Source organism: Pollicipes pollicipes, unplaced genomic scaffold, assembly GCF_011947565.3.
Source record: "Pollicipes pollicipes isolate AB1234 unplaced genomic scaffold, Ppol_2.1 Scaffold_821;HRSCAF=944_pilon_pilon_pilon, whole genome shotgun sequence".
NCBI classification, from domain to species: domain Eukaryota; kingdom Metazoa; phylum Arthropoda; class Thecostraca; order Pollicipedomorpha; family Pollicipedidae; genus Pollicipes; species Pollicipes pollicipes.
Genome location: NW_023597072.1, coordinates 12,130 through 31,829, shown reverse-complemented (window position 1 = coordinate 31,829; position 19,700 = coordinate 12,130). Strand labels below are relative to the sequence as shown.

General features: G+C 48.0%; 1 protein-coding gene across 1 annotated transcript in view; it reads right to left on the bottom strand.

Annotated features, from left to right (window-relative positions):
- Positions 1-355: 355 nt before the first annotated feature.
- The window catches only part of LOC119114489 (atrial natriuretic peptide receptor 1-like), a 30,562-nt gene continuing 11,217 nt past the window's right edge, over positions 356-19,700 (bottom strand). The window contains 3 exon segments of the mRNA XM_037238599.1: positions 356-426; positions 429-449; positions 1,666-1,797. Coding sequence (XP_037094494.1) covers positions 356-426; positions 429-449; positions 1,666-1,797 — 224 coding nt within the window.

Below are 19,700 nucleotides of genomic sequence, written 5' to 3'. Positions count from 1 at the left end.
GAAAGTGTCCCGACAGTGCATTCAGACGCTGGGCACGCTTCCAATGAGTAATGCGTCTGGAAAATGAGTACCTTTATGAGAAATAGAGTGCACTGGCGTTTTGCGGTCAGTAAGCATCGCGACACAAGTCATCTGCAATATGTAGTACATTTTCCAAATACAGCATATAATTACTACATGTCAAAGAGTCGAAACAGACGCAAGTTAGCATTCCGTGAAGCTCCTTACTCAACGCGCACTTCTTTCACATTCGCATAGAAACATCGCAACAACATAACCCAACTCAAACCCGTGCAGAAAAAGGCCAAGTCGTCAACCTGGCGCTAAACCAAGGAACACCACGATGAACGTCTTGTCAACTCACGAAAGTCCGGTCGACTCCATGGCGCGATGCCACGTTGATGGTGTCACCAAACAGGCAGTACGAGGCATCTTGGTGCCCACCACACCTGTCCGGAGGTCACCGGCAGCACGGTCAGAGGCAGAGGGAGCCCAGGCGCGAGGTCGGCGACGTTGGACGCCAAGACAGGACGGAAAACGCTCAGCCAGAGGCTCAGGGACTGGGTCAGTGCATTCCTGACATGCCATTCGGGTCACGACATGACACGCATCAAACTGTCAGCTCATTAACCAACCTCCGTCTATATCGAACAAAACACCTGCAGCTGAAGTAACACATACCCCACGAGGCCACCATAATGCATTAATATGGCTGAGTGGATCAGCGGTGACATTTGACTAAATTTGTGCCTAAGAGTTAGCCTCAGAGTTAGCCTCAGAGTTAGTCTCAGAGTTACGCTGCAGTCAGGTTGCAGCCACTGACACCATGTTCATCGAAGAGTAGGACGTATGGGTCCATCGGCGTATTCCTTCGGTCCTACAGCAGGCATCAAAGACTTCACGTCCAATATTTTCCAGCTTGAGGGGAAATGAACTCTGACTGCTCCGCCGCATCGATAGGGCACCCATTTGTAAAAAGCTTTTAAGATGCAAGTGAGACAAGTCCGTTATTTCTGTTCTTGAGAGTTAACTAAGCAAGCTGCGGTGAAAATTCAAAGAAACGTCTTTGCATCCCGAAGCACTTGTGGAACACTGCTGACTTCACAACGAAATAAAAATCCCTTGTGATGTACTGCAAGGGTAGCTAACAAGTGTAACCTAACCACATGACCAATTTTCAAGAACGGTTAATTCATTCCTAACAAAAACGTAACGCTGACATCTCATGGAAAAATAGTAGTTATATACATACATCACACCACACAACACACACACACCACACACACACACACACACACACACACACACACACACACACACACACACAACACACACACACACACACCACCAACACCACAACACCACCACACACACACCACACACACACACACACACCAACCACCACACACACACACACACACACCAACACCACACACACACACACACCACACCCACACACACACACACACACACACACACACACACACACACACCACACACAAACACACCATATATATATATATATATATATATATATATATATGTATATATATACATATACATGCATATATGTATGTAATATATTTTTATACATATGCAAGCTCGTCGATGCCTGTTTGGGGGTGCGCACCCCTCGACAGTGTCACCGCGCCACGCCAGACGTACCTGCCACGCACGGCCCCGTGTTGAGGCCGATCCGTATCTGCACCAGCTGGCCTTTGATGTGCGGCACCTCGAACTTCTGGATGCCTTGCAGCAGGTCGAGCGACATGTCAGCCACTTCACTCGCATGCTGACCTGCATTGCAGTTGTGGCGTGCGGGCGGTTCTGGTTACCTTAACTGCGTTGTAATCGGCTTCACGCTGCCCGACCGCACCCCAAGCCTCGGCACGGCCGTGTGCACTGCCGAGGCCAGGAGACCACCGGATGCTCGCTAAGTGAGCCTAACAGCTTCTCCCGGCGAGACACACGCTACGGTGCAGCTTACACAACCTTCGGAGGCGTGAGCGTCCGGGTACAGGGAGGGCAAGATAGGTTCCTCGCTGTGCCGGACCTGGCTGCGGGCCGCATCCGGACCAGCCGCCTCGGGCTCGGCAGGCCTTCAGCGCCTCCCGACCCGAAGCCAGGTCAACGAGGTTCCTCCCTGTGCCGGACCTGGCTGCGGCCGCATCCGGACCAGCGCTCGGCAGGCCTTCAGGCCATCCCGACCCGAGCCAGGTCAGCGATCCGGGCAGGAGGCTACCGGCAACCAGCTGACCAGCTCTCGCGCGCAAGAGCGAAGCGCCGGTGGGCGCAGCGCATCACACTGCAGTGACGGCGGATGAAAGCACTGCTGGCGAGGATGATTGGAAATAGGCACAGTTCGCTGTGGAAAGGCCTATATATGCACTGTTCCGGTTGGCATGCCTTGGAAAGATCTTCAGCTGCATGAGCTGGCACAATAGGGTTATGAGAAGGCAAGGCATGGCAGCCATCGTATGGTTGAACTTTGCTTACCTTTCGAAAATCTGGCTGCATGTTTAGTATTATATGAAAGTAGCGCCAAAATCAGAGACCACAAAAGCGATGAATCCTGACGGTGATCACATCTACGAGCATTGGGGGATAAACCATGTACTACTTCCGTTATAGGCATGTTGGCTATAACGTTACGTGTCACACATCACACGGAACGTTGGGGAGACTCCGTTCGTCCCCATTTCAGCCTGGTGCGATACCGAAGTTGGCTTTGGTTGGTTAGAGCGTCCCGGCTTCAGCACCCCTGCCCCCCCCCCCCCCCTGTGGCATGGTGAGCTAAAGTCACTTTAGGCGCTCGCTGTTTGTACCCGACTAGGCTGGCCTGCAGTCGGTAAACTCCTGCAATTCCTGTAAAAGAGGCGCAAAAAAGGACCCTGCTGCGCATGCCAGCACGTTAAGCTATTACCAAAAAACGCTGCTAACACGAACGCTGGCCCAGAAATTCAATGCCGATCAAATTGGTTTGGATTATATGTGTTAGAACATAAATGTTATCGAGCGCTCACTCAGAGTTTACTTAAACCGTCCAGACGTCCGGTGCAAAGGGATCTTACAGATTTGGTGCTGAGATAAGTTAAGCTAAAGCCTTGCAAAGTAGCGGGTCTTTGACCTTCCAAAGAATTGCAAGGAAATCAATGTTTCGGAACTGCTTGTTGAACTACAATTTGTGCAAGCACCATGCAAACCCGGCGGGACAGCATCCAGAACGATATAACTGTTTACTAATCCACCCTATGACTTAAAAAAAGAAGACTCACGTTTGAAGATATTCGGGCACCCATTAAACTGATACAATAAGCTCCTTTACAACTTTGGATTATTTAGTGTGCAAAGGACTGCTCTAGATGACAAACGTTCACTACCTATTAGATATGTTCCTCAGCCACATCACCACTTGATTACGTCATGGAACGTCTTGTGACGCCAGAGCCGCTGCCACACTGGCTGCGCCAGAATTGCCACTACCGTAGATGGGCTGACTCACTGTAGTACTTAACCGGACGGGAGGTGATGGCGTTTGTTACTGCGTGTTTGTTGAACCCCAATATCGCTATGTGCTTGTGTTTTGGCAATTTCTAGTGGTGTTGTTGTACCTGTCCATGACGCTATATTTTTCCTGGCATCCGCGTAGACAGTATTTCACTATATTTCACGTATATAAGGCAGTCACGTATTTCCGTCATGACAAGGACCGATGCCCAAATTCCTATAATATGCAGCACAAAACACTACTTCGTGTCCGAAACTTGTGCCTCAACGGATACAACAAGATGAAGGTCAGAGAATGTTTCGTTGGTGTCATGCATCGTGCTGACATGCGGCAACACGAATAATTCGCTGAATCATATTTTTCTTAATCTTGAGAAACTACATAGCTATTGAGGCGGAGACTTCGCGTGACGTTTCCATGGCGTCGTACATGCCTAGGTGACCTTGAATAGTCTGCACAAGTTTGCAGGCAACAAGCTAAAAAAACAAGGAAGTCTTAAGCATGAAAGATGGCACGGCTATGCACTGCACTTTATCATTAAAAAGCAGTTGCATCGGTTCAAAACACATACAAATGCGGAGCACTCTCTCTGCGGTTTGCAGTATGCGGGGCGATCTACATCAGACACGTAATGATTGTACTATATCGCCCTTGACTCAAGCAACATTGCTGGCAAGATCAGAATGAATGTGATTTATGCATTATTAATGCAAGATTGCTAGCTTCTGGGCATTTCAGCCACCTTAACAGGAATTAATCCTCGTCCCGGAAATATGTTTCGTCAAATTTACTCCATGATGATGGACCTCAAGAGGTCCTATCAATCTAAAAAAAGCTCAGCGAGCTAGAGCCACACGGAAAACGACATTGTGAAGCTCTCGCAAAACTGCATCAGATAGATGTGGCTGAACGGCGATGAGCGTGATCTTTGGAAATTCAGATCAAGTCAGAGTGGTCGAATAAGCACTTTGAAGACGTCTCCTATTACCGCAAGAACCAAACATGCTACGAAAATGCAGAATTGCCACTACGTCGTTGAATAGCTCTTAATAAGCCTTATGACATGGGCGCTAGTAGACATCAAAGATGACCTACGATATCATGTCAGGCCAAAGGGCGCATGCGACTGTCGTGCTGGACCCGTCCGGCTGTAAAAAAGTAAGCTAGCTAAGTTAATGGGGGAAAAGGCATTGAGAAAGCCTTTCAAATCTGTAACATATGTGATAACAAGTAACAAATTGCATTGCATTGAAAAGAGGAAGTCACGTCACAGAAGTAAAGTTTTGACTTAGCTTGAACTTGGATGAACCGACCTTTCAAAAACAGCCAGAACGATATTAATGTGCTTAAGCATGATCAAATTTATGGAAGCAGTCCATGCAAGTTGGGCACAGAGCAATTCCTGCAATAAACAAGAACACGTTATTGGTCGCTTTTGAGTGCAATGAAATCAAAGTGACCCTCGAGAAAAACGTCATAGATATAATCTGTTCACATCATGAGCTCTTCTAGCTTTCACACCAGGTATAAATCGCATTAACCCAGAAGCAAAACGGTACCGTGCTCAAAAGTCTTTTAAAATTGTTCTGGGAAACCTCGCGGGGAGGATGGCCTTGACCCTTTGTAGGGGCGGGGTTTAAAGTATGGTGTTTCAAACGTCCAGGCTACTTGATGGAATCCATCTGAAGTTGCTATTGATTTTGCTGAAAAAATTGTTCAGTGAGAGATTTGTATGATTTAAATTTGTAGCCCATGTTGTCCTTGGTAGTATTCAAAGTGGTGTCATTTATCGTTTTGTCTCTTTTCTTGCTTTCAGCCTCAATTCGGTATTTAAAGGACCCTTTCCTGACTGTTGTCTCTTTGTCGCTTTCGGTCCGTCAAATTCGTGTGGAATATGAAATTATAAATTCAATCCCGTCGTAAACCGTGTCGTAGTAAAGCTCTGACGCCATCAAACCTGATTCGCAAAAATTGCAACCTGCGGATTTGTCCTTACGCTTAGATTGCTAGTTCTTACAAGTGAGTAATAAATTTGTTTTTGTAACTTCTCTCTCTCTCTCTCTCTCTCTCTCTCTCTCTCTCCTCCTCTCCCCTCTTCTCTCTCTTCTCTCTCTATCTCTCTCTCTCTCTCTCTCTCTCTCTCTTTCTCTCTCTCTCTCTTCTCTCTCTCTCTCACTCTTTCTCCCCCTCTCTCTCTCTTTCTCCCCTCTTTCTCTTTACATTACGATGCCCGAAACAGGTAAGTATCACAAACAGAACATCGTTAGCTTATTGACAATGAAGTGTCCTACCATCGACAGTGCAATTTATATTAAGCTCTCGTTTGCACTTACATGCACGGTGGTAAGTCATACAGCTCTTGGATTGCATTCCTTGGGTTGGTCGACACCAAAACGAACAACCCAGCAAATAAGGCAAATTGGAGTATTTTGATAATTAACAAATAACACTGCACATTTTAAAAGCTAACATCACCCGATTTACGCGTGTGCTGCACTTGCTATCTCGTGGGCCCAGGTAAGTTCCCGCTGATACAATAAAGGAGGAAATGAAAAGAGAGACTGACTTCGCAGAGTGAATTCAACCAAATCGTATAATTCCTGTGGCCAACGAATGCCGTTGCAAATATAAGATGAGCTGGATTCATTTACAACCGATATTGGCCTCATGTTAGTAATCATTCAGTCGCCACCTTCGAGTCGGAATGAGGCAGGGGCTAGGCACGTAATGGTTTGTATGAGCTACGTCCTGCATCTCACCTTTCACGGAACAGGTGAGATGACGCAAGACCAGCATGAGTCATTGGAGATGACGTTGGTACTGCTGTAGAGAATGTTAAGGCAAGATGTGTATCCGAGATGATGTGATCCTCTAGAATGTTTGCGCGCAGGCTCGCGAGTGGGTTACAACATGTGGCTAACGCGGGGTAATTTCCCACGTAGCATAATTCTGCCTAGACTGCATTGAGAGGTGCTTATATATTGCCGTTGTTGTTTGTTAAAAATTGCTCATAAATACGGACAACCGGTTGAATACCAGCAGCTGGTAACATCGCTGAAATGCGAAGAAGGATTCGGCGTCGGGGACTATCGCAGAATGGCTACAGCCGGTGTTCACCAGCCGAAGCGCCACATTGGTGGCGTTGATCAGCGCCATATATGACCCCTGAGTCCTCGGGCCGTGCATGTACGCTCGAGCTATCGGATCGCGCCGCCGGACCGGTACCCGCGGCGGCCGGCCAGAGGAGAACATGGACCGACCTGCTGTAATATATGCGAACGGGATTTTTTGTGCCGTCTTGTAAAGTCTTTCAACTGGGAAAAATCAGTGCTTTAACTTCGGCATTCTGGAAATGTTGCCGATCGAACCGCTTGCGAAACAAGGCGCCCACTGCACGTTGAGAATCTCGTTCAAGCAGTCCACAAGCTATAACACCAATAAGTTCTTCTGCCAAGCTACAAATGCAATGGCTTCTAATTTACATTGATGCAACGATTCAGCTGATGCGTTTTGCACAATGGTTCACACAATGACGTTACAGGAATTTGACTATGGCCGTATAAGAAACATCATCTCAGACGTAAAACATCGAACAGCGCAAGGAACTTCAACCACTAGTAAAGCGCTTTTCTCTGGAAAGGTCCTGGAAACTGCCTGTTAGAGCAGCTTTGTTCCTCCACTCGTCCTGCGTAAAGGAAATGTCATTAATGCAACGCATCGTGCTTCAAGAAAAGCTAACACTCCACTGTTGCTTAGCCACCGGCTGTGTGCGCTGTGCTGTTACCCGCCCGGTGACCCGAGCACAGTACGTCTCTGCGTGGCCGGCTGTGTGCGGTGTGCTCTTTCCCGCCCGGTGACCCGAGCACAGTACGTCTCTGCGTGGCCGGCTGTGTGCGATGTGCTCTTACCCGCCCGGTGACCCGAGCACAGTACGTCTCTGCGTGGCCGGCTGTGTGCGATTGTACTCTTACCCGCCCGGTGACCCGAGCACAGTACGCCTCTGCGTACGCCCCAGGCGGGCGATCACGTGACCGGCCAGTTGGGCCGGCGGACGGCCGGGAGACGCGCAGCCTAGCGAGGATTCGTAACATGTGAGGCGGAGCGACGGCTGTCGGGGGGGATTGCGACTGGAACAGCGGATTATAACAAGCTCTAGCCCAGACCTTTAACTCCCAGGAGCCATCGAGCGCTGGTGCTTGTGCGAATTGCACGAGAATGGCGTTGTGAAGCGAAGCGGTCGAAAGGACACTCCGGTACCTTTGCAAAGTTAAGTGGAACGCTAACTGGCTCTGCGGTACATCCCGCAGCAGCGCGGCTGCGCTCAGCTAGGCGAATCGTGGCGATTGTACAGCGCCATTATTTTGTTGTAGGCAAGTTGTACGCTATCGCTTCTTCTAAAACGTCCAAGCAAGAGCGCGCGGGCTTGATCAGAGCTCCTAGTTCAAAAGAGCATCCCACCTTTGTTGCATTTCTCATTTATTGTCACATTGGACGCATGCGTGATATCAGTATATCAGTAATATCAGCATCAGATGAGTAATATCAGTTTACTCGAAATCCTTCTGACTAGCTCATAATTTTGATTTGGCTCTGCCCACCACTTTGAAATAAATACGCTCTATTTGCCTTGCGTTTTTGACACAACAGGCGTGTCAAAATGCTTGTAGAATACTGCTGAAGCTTGAAACACGATTTAGACAAAGGAGCTATGCCAACGTGAAACTTACCAATGCCAATGAAAAGCTATGCCAATGAGGGTTCGCTCGAAGGAAACCATGGTTTGGTTGCTCGGATTCGAGCCCTTTTACCAGAAATGGTCATTCCAGGGCTACGGGACGAACGACAGCAGATAACGGTGGGGCAGACATGTATGCGCCTGGCGCACCGACCTCCAACCTCCAACCTCACAACCGCGCACGTGCGCTGGGTGGCCGGTCGAGCTTCGCCTCCCAGGGGGCCCGCAGCCCACCTGTGCCTGACGCACGCGGGCGGCCCCGGACAAGTCAGGCGGCGTGGGGGGTGCCGGGTCAAGCAACCCACATGATGAGAGCGGCGGATGGAGCCCGCTTTTCATTTCATTTATTTGTTTGAGGCGTTTCGGCCTGTTCAGACCATTTCACGCCTGGATGATGTTATTTTAAATTGGTGTAATTATGTATGTGAAGAAAAGTGTACGTTTATTGACATTTACAAAGCTTGAAGCAAACCGGCAAGTCTGAGAAAGTTAAAGACAATGTTAAGCAGTTCAGGATGGTCATCGCCAAGGACGTTTTTTTTAAGAAAACTCGATATTTTGGTTACGACAGAAAGCCTGCATATCTTTGCGGTGCTGTTGATATTTTGTGCACTCAACAACAATATGTTTAACCGAAAGTGGATGATCGCACGGCTGACAGTGAGGACGAGGTTGACTTAAGTATATGTAACTATGTGTGAGTGTAGTGTGTCCGATTCGTAAACGGGCTAGCACCTTCTCCTCCAGACGGTCTTTACGATGCGTTGATGGCCAAGGTGTAATGTCTGGTTTGATATCATGAAGTTGTGTTCTGGTAGTATCGGTCCATTGTTGTTGCCAAAAATTGTTTTGTCATTGTGCGAATGGAATGTTTTGTAGATGCATGATCAGCAGGGATCTCCATGATGTGTTGGTTTGTCAAAGCTTCCTTGGCTAGTTGGTCAGCCCGTTCATTGCCCATGATGCCTGTATGTCCTGGAATCCATAGATATTTGATATTCATATCCTGTGTATGTAATATATGATAGAGATTGACGATTTAACAAGGAGGTGGTGTGTGAAGTCTGGGTCAATAAGAGATTGCACAGCTGTCTTTGAATCCGAACAAATCACTATTGTGCTTCGTTTTGTGGGTGTGTTGTTGAATGTGTTGCAATGCAAGGAAAAGAGCAAATAATTCAGCCAAATATACTGAGGTGCCATCCGGTAACCGACAGTTTTTATGGCAATGTTCAGTGCAAATAACTGCACATCCGGTGTGGTTATTGGCCTTGGAGCCATCGGTGTAAATAAAGCTGCTATTTTGATTGTTGAAAATTAGACGATTAAATGTTTGTTGAACATAACTTGTTGTGAAAATGCGTTTGGGATCATCAAAAAGAAGCATAACTTTCCGAGGGGTTAACTGCCATGGTGGTACTATTAAAACAGGTGGCATGGAAGAAGGCGGTAAAGTAAACTGAAGAGTGGTACAGTAGATAGTGGTTCGAGATGCTATTGTAAGTCCTGAGCGACGTTCTGCCGGTCCTACGTAGTTATGGTGAATGTGAGGTAAGACATGTATGGATTTAAATGCTGGGTGACTGGGATTTTGTCGCACTTTTGTGATGTATCTCAATGTGTGTTCCATTCGTCGGAGGGCAAGAGGCATAACATGCGCGTCCACTTCAAGCGCTGAAATCGGGGAAGTACGCAGAGCTCCTTGGGCAACTCGCAAAAACATATTTTGTATGGTGGATAGTGGTTTGAGAGTGTGTTGGCTGCCTCCTGCATATACCACGGAGCCATATTCAATGATGGGAAGAACTAAGGATCTGTATAGACGTAATAACGATTGGCGGTCGGCACCGTATGTTGACCCGGAAATGCATCTAAATAAATTTAGTCTTTTTAGGCATTTGGAGCGAACATGCTCCACGTGCTGTCGCATCGATAATCTGGGAGTCAAGTACGATGCCAAGAAATTTGAAAGACGAAACGAAAGGAATGTGGTGTCCATCTAGTCGAAGCCGAAAATTGGGAGTACCACGCATATTTTTGCCGAAAATCATAACTGCAGATTTGGGAGCGGAGAAGCGGAACCCGTATCGCTCTGACCACTGCTGCACCTTGTTTAGGGCGACTTGGAGCCGTGGCAGCGAATGGTCATATTCAGTGTCTGAGCACCAGATGGCGCTATCATCCGCAAAAAGTGAAGAGGAAATGACCCGATGGTAATGAGTCAAATAAATCGTTTATCATAAAATTGAAAAGAATCGGTGAGATACAGCTCCCTTGTGGAAGGCCGTTCTCTAGATGGTGAGTGTCGGAAACGGCGGATCTGCATCTCACACGAAATGGTCTGATGCCGGAAAGAAACCCAATAAGATAATGTGCCAAATGGCCTTTAAACCCTAACTGGTGGAGCTTGAAAATTAGTGCAGGTTTAAAGACCATGTCGTAGGCTCGGCTAATATCCAGGAATACAGCAGTTGTGTTGTGTCGATGTTTATAGGAACGTCTGATGTCAGTTTCAAGTCTGATGACATGGTCTATTGTGCTACGATTGTGTCGGAAACCACATTGATTTTTTGTAAGCAGGCAGTCTCGTTCTACAATCCAAGAGATTCGCTTCACCACCATCCGCTCAAAAAGTTTTCCTAGACAGCTGGTAAGTGCAATGGGACGATAATTTGATGGATCTTTGGTGTCTTTTCCTGGCTTTGCAAGTGGAATAATGATGGTGTCTTTCCAGGCGTCAGGAAAGACATGGGTTGACCACAAATCGTTAAAAACTGCCAATATAAAACGAAGCATATCTTCTGAAAGATTACGAAAAAAAGAATAGTGTAACTGATCATGACCAACTGAGGTGTTGCCGGCGGATTTTATAGCCTTTTGTAGTTCTAGAAATGAAAATGGTAAATTATAGTCTTCGGTGTTATCGGAAACAAAACAATCAGTATGTAAACGAAAACGGGCTTGCGCAGTTTCCACAAATCCTGGTCGGTAATTTCCGGATGAGCTACACTGAGAAAGACTTTCAGCAAGAGCATTGGTGATAAGAGGTGTTGCCGAAATGATTTGGTTATTAATGCGTAAAGTGGGCAATGAAATAGAGGTGCGTTTTCCGGAAAGTGCCCGAACCAGTCCCCATAGCTGGCTTAGGGGAGTAGCAGCAGTGAACTGCTGGATGTATGCTTGCCAAGAATGACGTTTGGCACTCCTTATAATTCGTCTGGTTCGAGCACGCTCATAATTTCGGGCAAGAAGATGAGGTACATCATGGTGGCGACGAAAGCAGCGGAAAGCACGTTTCCGACGCGCAATAGCGTTCTTAACTTCGGTCGTCCACCATGGTACTGGGATGCGGCGTGATGGCGTTTTAGTTAGTGGAATTGTCGCGGTTGCTGCAGCATGAATAATATGTGTAATAAGGCCAACACCCTGCTCTGGTGATTCATAACAGTCACGGTTCACATAACAAAGTTCTTGAAATTTGGCCCAGTCTGCTTTTCGTAAATTCCAGCGGGGTATGGATCGCAAAACTTCGTCAGCGGTTGCGTCAAAAGTGGTGTAAAGTTTAATTGGAAAATGGTCGCTGTCGTGTATATCTCCCTCAACAGTCCAATCAAAGTACGTTGCTATTGAGGGAGAGCACAGCGACAGGTCGATGGCTGTTTCTGTACCAGTGGGTAAGTGGTGATAAGTATTATTGCCTTTGTTTAACAGGACTAAGTTGTGTGTATCAATAAAATCTTCAACCAAATGTCCTCGGCGATTAACGGCTTGGGTGCCGTTACTCCAAGCTGGACTGTGAGCGTTGAGATCGCCGAGGATGAGAAAAGGGTTTTGAAATTGAGCAACGAGTTGGTCAAGTTGCCGTAAGAGCTCCGTATTATTATAATTGGTGTAATGTATATTGAGCATATATCGATGGTACGGCCATGCAGTCGAACTGAACTTGCAACAGCCTGAAGAGGTGTGTTAAGAGTGAGTGGCGTGTGTGTTAATTTTTGACTGATGTACAGCGCCACCCCACCTTGGCGACGCTCACCGTCCATCGTGTCATAGCGATATAACGAGTAATTTGGCATTTTAAAGTTATATGTGTCGGTGGGACGAAACCATGTTTCCTGTACGGCAATGATGATTGGAGTTAGTACGGCAAAAAGTGCTTTCATTTCGGACCATTTTGAAATGAGACCGCGACAATTCCACTGTAAGATGAAAGACATTTAGTGATGAAGGGATCCATTCCCACCGGTTGATGGGAATCGCCCGAACGAAACAGACCTAGGCCGTCCCATCGCCACCCTCACCGGTGGACGGGACCGGCGGTCTTCGTTCGGGCGTGTTTCGACAGGTGTTGTGGTGGGGGAAGGGGGAGGTGATGTTTGTGTGGTGGCCAGAGGGTCCGGGCCGCCGACTGTTCATAGCCGGGGGGCTAGAACGCCGGACGGCCTGACCCGCGCGTGAATCACTCACAGCCGGCGGGCTGGAACGCCGGCCGACCTGGGGACAGGGGTGCACGGGCGCCTGGGCATCCGAACGTCCAGCCAAGGGCGACTCAACGGCATTTTTCGTCTGGGTCTGCGTAGTTGACTCAACTGAAACCGAGGGGCGAGGGTTGAGAAGTTTCAGAGGAGGCAGATGGGTGATAGGGTCGGTCTGTGTTGCACATGTGGCCATCGTGGCTTTTGCTACTTGGGCATATGTTTTGCTGGGCTGCGACGACATTTTAGTTTCAACGGTGCGCCGTGCTTCGGGGTACGACACACCTGTCTTTGCCTTTTCAGAACAAATTTCTTTTTCTTTTTTCCACGTGGGACACTGAGAAGAGTTGGCGGCGTGATCAGCACTTCCACAGCTCAGGCATTTCTGGGGTGATGTGCAGGCAGATCCCTCGTGAGGAGTCTCGCCGCACTTCAAGCATCTGGCACTCTGTTTGCAGTACTTGCTGCCGTGTCCGAACCGTTGACATTTAAAACACCTGAGTGGATTTGGAATGAATACTCTTACTTTATAACGAAGGTAACCAGCGGTGAGCGAATCTGGAAGTCGGGTGGTACCAAAGGTGATAACAAGCAGGCTGGTGTCGTGACGCTGACCATCTCTGAAAGTCGTCAGCCGACGGACATGGCAAACTTGCTCATCTCTGAGCTCCGCTAGGATCTCGTCCTCCGTCATGAAGCGGAGCTCAGGCGCGAAGATGGTGCCCTTACTGGTGTTTCTGGCATGGTGCAGCGAGACTTTGACTTGTTTGCCGCAAAATTCAGCTGTTTTGAGTAGGGCCTTGGTTTGCGCGCGAGTGGTTGTTTTGATGATGAGTGATCCGTTTGCTGGCGCTTCAATCTGGAGTTCGCACGGACCGCAGATAGCTTTGATTTGCTTTGATGGCCAAAAAACGTTGATCTTTCGAAACGACACATTTTCGTCACAAGGTTGGACGACAACGTACGATCCGAGAGGATCCAGGATTGGCTCAGAGGGCTGGCGAACACTGGTCGTCGTCGAGCGAGGGTCAGCATCAGGGCGAGCGGGCACCGGAGTGGTCAAAGACGAGCGAGGGTCGGAACTGGGGGCGTTGGACGGAGACGAAGCCTGTTGTCCACCCACCGCGGTGGAAGTGTGCGTACGAACGGTCATGGCCTGGGGCGCGCGAGGGTCATCAGGCGAAGTGGCAGCAAAAGCGGGGCTGGCGACACTTCCATCGTCTACGTCCAGGGCATTATCGAGGTCAGAGGCCGAGTTCGAGTCAGTGTCGGTATCACCCTTCTTACGTTTGGTTCGCTTCCCCATATTAGGGGAGCGAGAAGAGAACAAAAACTAAGCGAAAAGGTGTGTTTGGAGCTAGTGCGAACGGAAAAGTGACGAAATCGACGAGGCGAAAAAGGACTCCTTGGCTGAGAGCCGCAAAATGAGCAAACTACTTGCTGAGATCGTGTCAGATGGGTCTTCGGCCACCGAATCGACTGACGAAAGCCTGTGAGCCTGCCCGTTATTAGCCATATTTCATTTCATTTCATTTATTTGTTTGAGGCGTTTCGGCCTGTTCAGACCATTTCACGCCTGGATGATGTTATTTTAAATTGGTGTAATTATGTATGTGAGGAAAAGTGTACGTTTATTGACATTTACAAAGCTTGAAGCAAACCGGCAAGTCTGAGAAAGTTAAAGACAATGTTAAGCAGTTCAGGATGGTCATCGCCAAGGACGTTTTTTAAAGAAAACTCGATATTTTGGTTACGACAGAAAGCCTGCATATCTTTGCGGTGCTGTTGATATTTTGTGCACTCAATAACAATATGTTTAACCGAAAGTGGATGATCGCACGGCTGACAGTGAGGACGAGGTTGACTTAAGTATATGTAACTATGTGTGAGTGTAGTGTGTCCGATTCGTAAACGGGCTAGCACCTTCTCCTCCAGACGGTCTTTACGATGCGTTGATGGCCAAGGTGTAATGTCTGGTTTGATATCATGAAGTTGTGTTCTGGTAGTATCGGTCCATTGTTGTTGCCAAAATTGTTTTGTCATTGTGCGAATGGAATGTTTGTAGATGCATGATCAGCAGGGATCTCCATGATGTGTTGGTTTGTCAAAGCTTCCTTGGCTAGTTGGTCAGCCCGTTCATTGCCCATGATGCCTGTATGTCCTGGAATCCATAGAAATTTGATATTCATATCCTGTGTATGTAATATATGATAGAGATTGACGATTTTAACAAGGAGGTGGTGTGTGAAGTCTGGGTCAATAAGAGATTGCACAGCTGTCTTTGAATCCGAACAAATCACTATTGTCTTCGTTTTGTGGGTGTGTTGTTGAATGTGTTGCAATGCAAGGAAAAGAGCAAATAATTCAGCCAAATATACTGAGGTGCCATCCGGTAACCGACAGTTTTTATGGCAATGTTCAGTGCAAATAACTGCACATCCGGTGTGGTTATTGGCCTTGGAGCCATCGGTGTAAATAAAGCTGCTATTTTGATTGTTGAAAATTAGACGATTAAATGTTTGTTGAACATAACTTGTTGTGAAAATGCGTTTGGGATCATCAAAAAGAAGCATAACTTTCCGAGGGGTTAACTGCCATGGTGGTACTATTAAAACAGGTGGCATGGAAGAAGGCGGTAAAGTAAACTGAAGAGTGGTACAGTAGATAGTGGTTCGAGATGCTATTGTAAGTCCTGAGCGACGTTCTGCCGGTCCTACGTAGTTATGGTGAATGTGAGGTAAGACATGTATGGATTTAAATGCTGGGTGACTGGGATTTTGTCGCACTTTTGTGATGTATCTCAATGTGTGTTCCATTCGTCGGAGGGCAAGAGGCATAACATGCGCGTCCACTTCAAGCGCTGAAATCGGGGAAGTACGCAGAGCTCCTTGGGCAACTCGCAAAAACATATTTTGTATGGTGGATAGTGGTTTGAGAGTGTGTTGGCTGCCTCCTGCATATACCACGGAGCCATATTCAATGATGGGAAGAACTAAGGATCTGTATAGACGTAATAACGATTGGCGGTCGGCACCGTATGTTGACCCGGAAATGCATCTAAATAAATTTAGTCTTTTTAGGCATTTGGAGCGAACATGCTCCACGTGCTGTCGCATCGATAATCTGGGGTCAAGTACGATGCCAAGAAATTTGAAAGACGAAACGAAAGGAATGTGGTGTCCATCTAGTCGAAGCCGAAAATTGGGAGTACCACGCATATTTTTGCCGAAAATCATAACTGCAGATTTGGGAGCGGAGAAGCGGAACCCGTATCGCTCTGACCACTGCTGCACCTTGTTTAGGGCGACTTGGAGCCGTGGCAGCGAATGGTCATATTCAGTGTCTGAGCACCAGATGGCGCTATCATCCGCAAAAAGTGAAGAGGAAATACCCGATGGTAATGAGTCAAATAAATCGTTTATCATAAAATTAAAGAGAATCGGTGAGATACAGCTCCCTTGTGGGAGGCCGTTCTCTAGATGGTGAGTGTCGGAAACGGCGGATCTGCATCTCACACGAAATGGTCTGATGCCGGAAAGAAACCCAATAAGATAATGTGCCAAATGGCCTTTAAACCCTAACTGGTGGAGCTTGAAAATTAGTGCAGGTTTAAAGACCATGTCGTAGGCTCGGCTGATATCCCGGAATACAGCAGTCGTATAGTGTTGATGTTTAAAGGAACGTCTAATGTCAGTTTCAAGTCTGGTGATATGGTCTATTGTGCTACGATTGTGTCGGAAACCACATTGATTTTTTGTAAGCAGGCAGTCTCGTTCTACAATCCAAGAGATTCGCTTCACCACCATCCGCTCAAAAAGTTTTCCTAGACAGCTGGTAAGTGCAATGGGACGATAATTTGATGGATCTTTGGTGTCTTTTCCTGGCTTTGCAAGTGGAATAATAATGGTGTCTTTCCAGGAGTCAGGAAAGGCGCGGGTTGACCACAAATCGTTAAAAACTGCCAATATAAAACGAAGCATATCTTCTGAAAGATTACGAAAAAAAGAATAGTGTAACTGATCATGACCAACTGAGGTGTTGCCGGCGGATTTTATAGCCTTTTGTAGTTCTAGAAATGAAAATGGTAAATTATAGTCTTCGGTGTTATCGGAAACAAAACAATCAGTATGTAAACGAAAACGGGCTTGCGCAGTTTCCACAAATCCTGGTCGGTAATTTCCGGATGAGCTACACTGAGAAAGACTTTCAGCAAGAGCATTGGTGATAAGAGGTGTTGCCGAAATGATTTGGTTATTAATGCGTAAAGTGGGCAATGAAATAGAGGTGCGTTTTCCGGAAAGTGCCCGAACCAGTCCCCATAGCTGGCTTAGGGGAGTAGCAGCAGTGAACTGCTGGATGTATGCTTGCCAAGAATGACGTTTGGCACTCCTTATAATTCGTCTGGTTCGAGCACGCTCATAATTTCGGGCAAGAAGATGAGGTACATCATGGTGGCGACGAAAGCAGCGGAAAGCACGTTTCCGACGCGCAATAGCGTTCTTAACTTCGGTCGTCCACCATGGTACTGGGATGCGGCGTGATGGCGTTTTAGTTAGTGGAATTGTCGCGGTTGCTGCAGCATGAATAATATGTGTAATAAGGCCAACACCCTGCTCTGGTGATTCATAACAGTCACGGTTCACATAACAAAGTTCTTGAAATTTGGCCCAGTCTGCTTTTCGTAAATTCCAGCGGGGTATGGATCGCAAAACTTCGTCAGCGGTTGCGTCAAAAGTAGTGTAAAGTTTAATTGGAAAATGGTCGCTGTCGTGTATATCTCCCTCAACAGTCCAATCAAAGTACGTTGCTATTGAGGGAGAGCACAGCGACAGGTCGATGGCTGTTTCTGTACCAGTGGGTAAGTGGTGATAAGTATTATTGCCTTTGTTTAACAGGACTAAGTTGTGTGTATCAATAAAATCTTCAACCAAATGTCCTCGGCGATTAACGGCTTGGGTGCCGTTACTCCAAGCTGGACTGTGAGCGTTGAGATCGCCAGGATGAGAAAAGGGTTTTGAAATTGAGCAACGAGTTGGTCAAGTTGCCGTAAGAGCTCGTATTATTATAATTTGGTGTAATGTATATTGAGCATATATCGATGGTACGGCCATGCAGTCGAACTGAACTTGCAACAGCCTGAAGAGGTGTGTTAAGAGTGAGTGGCGTGTGTGTTAATTTTTGACTGATGTACAGCGCCACCCCACCTTGGCGACGCTCACCGTCCATCGTGTCATAGCGATATAACGAGTAATTTGGCATTTTAAAGTTATATGTGTCGGTGGGACGAAACCATGTTTCCTGTACGGCAATGATGATTGGAGTTAGTACGGCAAAAAGTGCTTTCATTTCGGACCATTTTGAAATGAGACCGCGACAATTCCACTGTAAGATGAAAGACATTTAGTGATGAAGGGATCCATTCCCACCGGTTGATGGGAATCGCCCGAACGAAACAGACCTAGGCCGTCCCATCGCCACCCTCACCGGTGGACGGGACCGGCGGTCTTCGTTCGGGCGTGTTTCGACAGGTGTTGTGGTGGGGGAAGGGGAGGTGATGTTGTGTGGTGGCCAGAGGGTCCGGGCCGCCGACTGTTCATAGCCGGGGGGCTAGAACGCCGGACGGCCTGACCCGCGCGTGAATCACTCACAGCCGGCGGGCTGGAACGCCGGCCGACCTGGGGACAGGGGTGCACGGGCGCCTGGGCATCCGAACGTCCAGCCAAGGGCGACTCAACGGCATTTTTCGTCTGGGTCTGCGTAGTTGACTCAACTGAAACCGAGGGGCGAGGGTTGAGAAGTTTCAGAGGAGGCAGATGGGTGATAGGGTCGGTCTGTGTTGCACATGTGGCCATCGTGGCTTTTGCTACTTGGGCATATGTTTTGCTGGGCTGCGACGACATTTTAGTTTCAACGGTGCGCCGTGCTTCGGGGTACGACACACCTGTCTTTGCCTTTTCAGAACAAATTTCTTTTTCTTTTTTCCACGTGGGACACTGAGAAGAGTTGGCGGCGTGATCAGCACTTCCACAGCTCAGGCATTTCTGGGGTGATGTGCAGGCAGATCCCTCGTGAGGAGTCTCGCCGCACTTCAAGCATCTGGCACTCTGTTTGCAGTACTTGCTGCCGTGTCCGAACCGTTGACATTTAAAACACCTGAGTGGATTTGGAATGAATACTCTTACTTTATAACGAAGGTAACCAGCGGTGAGCGAATCTGGAAGTCGGGTGGTACCAAAGGTGATAACAAGCAGGCTGGTGTCGTGACGCTGACCATCTCTGAAAGTCGTCAGCCGACGGACATGGCAAACTTGCTCATCTCTGAGCTCCGCTAGGATCTCGTCCTCCGTCATGAAGCGGAGCTCAGGCGCGAAGATGGTGCCCTTACTGGTGTTTCTGGCATGGTGCAGCGAGACTTTGACTTGTTTGCCGCAAAATTCAGCTGTTTTGAGTAGGGCCTTGGTTTGCGCGCGAGTGGTTGTTTTGATGATGAGTGATCCGTTTGCTGGCGCTTCAATCTGGAGTTCGCACGGACCGCAGATAGCTTTGATTTGCTTTGATGGCCAAAAAACGTTGATCTTTCGAAACGACACATCTTCGTCACAAGGTTGGACGACAACGTACGATCCGAGAGCATCCAGGATTGGCTCAGAGGGCTGGCGAACACTGGTCGTTGTCGAGCGAGGGTCAGCATCAGGGCGAGCGGGCACCGGAGTGGTCAAAGACGAGCGAGGGTCGGAACTGGTGGCGTTGGACGGAGACGAAGCCCGTTGTCCACCCACCGCGGTGGAAGTGTGCGTACGAACGGTCATGGCCTGGGGCGCGCGGGGGTCATCAGGTGACGGTGGCAGCAAAAGCGGGGCTGGCGATACTTCCATCGTCTACGTCCAGGGCATTATCGAGGTCAGAGGCCGAGTTCGAGTCAGTGTCGGTATCACCCTTCTTACGTTTGGTTCGCTTCCCCATATCAGGGGAGCGAGAGGAG